The 3,201-nt window shown below is 35.3% G+C and overlaps 1 protein-coding gene across 1 annotated transcript in view; it reads left to right on the top strand.

Annotated features, from left to right (window-relative positions):
* The window catches only part of ANKRD13C (ankyrin repeat domain 13C), a 90,579-nt gene that overhangs the window by 18,212 nt on the left and 69,166 nt on the right, over positions 1-3,201 (top strand). Inside the window, 1 exon segment of the mRNA XM_017849967.1 lies at positions 1,995-2,036. Within this exon segment, the coding sequence (XP_017705456.1) occupies positions 1,995-2,036 (42 nt within the window).

The raw sequence follows: 3,201 nt of genomic DNA, 5'->3' as shown, positions 1-3,201 counted from the left end.
AGATGGAGTTTTGCTCTTGTTGCCCAGGCTGGAGTGCAGTGGCACCATCGCGGCTCACCGCAACCTCCGCCTCCCAGGTTCAAGCGATTCTCCTGCCTCAGCCTCCTCAGTAGCTGGGATCACAGGCATATGCCATCACCCCTGGCTAATTTCGTATTTTCAGTAGAGTAGGAGCTTCTCCATGTTGGTCAGGCTGGTCTTGAACTCCCGACCTCGGGTGATGCGCCCACTTTGACCTCTCAAAGTGCTGGGATTACAGGCGTGAGCCACTGCACCCGGCTGAAAGATGCTTTTCTTCATTGCATATTTCATATTAAAGTACTAAGTACCAATGGAAATTTGTACCTCCAGTTCTTATTTCTGAAAAGCATAATGTGACTTGTATCTCCAAATCTGTCTTGTTTTTTTGTCCCTAGTTAAGATAAAGAGATTTTCTGTAATCCAGGGTTTTGTTTTGTTTTTGGTAAAATTACTTACAGAGATGACTTTATTTTATTTATTTATTTTGAGACAGAGTTTCACTCTTGTCGCCCAGGCTGGAGTGCAATGGAGTAATCTTGGCTCACTGCAACCTCTGTGTCCCATGTTCAAACAATTCTCCTGCCTCAGCCTCCCCCGTAGCTGGGATTACAGGCGGGTGCCACCATGCCTGGCTAACTTTTGTATTTTTAGTAGAGATGGGGTTTCACCATGTTGGCCAGGCTGGTCTTGAACTCCTGACCTCAAGTGATCTGCCTGCCACTTTCCCAAAGTGCTGGGATTACAGGCATGAGCCACTGTGCCTGGCCATGGAGGTGATTTTAGTGTAGTGAACTTCTTTGTGCTGTTTTTTAAATTTTGCTCAAAATAGTATTTTGCTGACTTTCCCAACAATTCCCATTCCATTCTGCCTTTGTTGAGCAAAAGTTTGTGTGTGTGTGTGTGTGTGTGTGTGTGTGTGTGTGTGTGTGTGTTTTGATCATGGCCGATCTCTTGTCAAGCTAAGAGGAAACTGGAATTTATCACATACACATCTCTTACTTCATCCTGCATATGATCCCTTGATAATGTTTAGCTTATTATTTTGGTCGTAATTAATGTGATGACTTCTGTAAAATTGCTAATATGTGAAATTTAGCAAATTTACTAACTTTTTAATTTCAAATATTACTGTCGATTTAATATTTAGATCATAAGTGTGGCTTAGGGTATCATTTTGAAATTAAATTAGTCATTCTATAACAACAACTATAGAATGTAGTCCAAACTTCATAGCATAGCTTTCAAGTCTTTTTCTTTTGCTCATCATTCTGATTTCATTCTTTACTGTTTTCTATAACTTCTTCACCCCACTAATAACTTTTGTTTGTTTCCCAAATATAAATAGTTCCTGCACTTGAGTGTGATTTGGATAACTTAAAAAAAAAAAAATCTGGAATGCTAGCCAGTGTTGCTTTTGTTCACCTACAGATTTCTAACAAATTATTTAAGGCTCATTTCAGTATGGTCCATTCTTCAATATTTAACTCTCTGCAAAGTTATGAGCTCTGCACTGTGTTCCACAGTCAGGCTATACTCCCTTCTATTTAATAAATAGTAATTATTATTTATTTTCATATTTGTGTAACAGAAGACTTTCTGAACAACTTGAAGACTGGGATTCGGTCTTACTGATTTTTGTCCCCAAGGATGACTAGATATTTAAATTGTTTGCTAAATGAACAAAGAATAATGTGAAAGAGAAATTAGCAGCAAAAGGAATCTGTGAAATCTGTTTGAAAAATAAATCTCAAAATGGATATCCTTTTTTTTGGAGGGGTTGGGGAGTACATTGTACTCAGAAATCATGGTATCTTCTGACTTTAAATTTACTATATAAGCAATATTATTTTGCAGTCACAGTATTTTTGCTTAAAATCTGCCAGTGAAATTTCTGGAGAAACTGAAACCACTTGTAAGTAAATGTTCTTATGTTTTGACACCTTCTAATTTATTTATTTTATTTTATTTTTTAGGAAATACTCCTTTACACCTTGCTGTGATGTTAGGAAATAAAGGTTAGTAAATCTTTTCTTTTTTATGTTTAACTTCATTTAGGTATAGTCTGTTTAAACTTTTAAGATCAGTTTTGTCTTTTCAGTTTTAAAACTCACTTATTTGATTTGTTAATTGAACTTGGAATTTAGTATATTGAAATTAGTAAATATTTTCTTGTTTTCCATAGCCCTTTTTAAAAAGTGTTGGTGGAAATCCTGTACTAACTTTTATGTCTTTTGAAACTATATTTTTTTCCCCTTACTTGGTTGTTTTATTAGGAAGGAATTTATAATTTTAGAAGATTTATTTCCAAATATTAAGATTCATTAATTATTATACTTTTCATATTAGAGTTTTATATGATTTTAATACATAATATTTTATATCTCTAAAGTCATAAGCTGAGCCTTTTGTATGGTAGATAATGCAAAACTTAATACTTGTTTATTAAGTATTTGTTAAAGTATTCATTCTTTGATTAAAAAAACCTTATAGGCAGGTGATTTAAAAGATACCTACTTTTGTAGGTTATTCCTAAATGCAGTAAAACTTCAGTTATTTGGATCCCCAGTTATTCTGGAAAGTGGATTTTAGATAGCTGAATAGCAATCCTTTGAGTACTAGATTTTTATATTTTAAATGTGTTTGATAGAATTTTTTTTTTTTTTTTTTTTTGAGACAGAGTCTCGCTCTGTTGCCCATCCTGGAGTGCAGTGGTGCAATCTTGGCTCACTGTAAGCTCTGCCTCCCGAGTTTAAGCAATTCTTCTGCCTCAGCCTCCTGTGTAACTGGGACTACAGGCACGTGCCACCACGCCTGGTTAATTTTTTGTGTTTTTAGTAGAGACGGGGTTTCCCCATGTTGTCCAGGCTGGTCTTGATCTCCTGACCTCATGATCTGCCTGCCTCGGCCTCCCAGAGTGCTGGGATTACAGGTGTGAGCCACCGCGCCCAGCCGATAAAATTTTTTAAAGACATATGATTGTATATTTTTAAATAGGCTAATGAACTTCTGTTAAGATTTTTTTTTCAATGATCTGGAAGTATCATTATGAACATCTGTTGTTGTTATATGGTATAATGTATCTGTCAATGTAAACATTTGATCTGAATGTCTACTGACCTAGGGATATTGCTAGAACTTGTTTTTATTTTATTTTATTTTATTTTATTTTATTTTATTTAT

The sequence above is a fragment of the Rhinopithecus bieti genome, unplaced genomic scaffold, assembly GCF_001698545.2.
Source record: "Rhinopithecus bieti isolate Rb0 unplaced genomic scaffold, ASM169854v2 scaffold_33515, whole genome shotgun sequence".
NCBI lineage: Eukaryota > Metazoa > Chordata > Mammalia > Primates > Cercopithecidae > Rhinopithecus > Rhinopithecus bieti.
The sequence above is the reverse complement of the archived record's forward strand: the minus strand, read 5'-3'. Positions and strand labels throughout refer to the sequence as shown.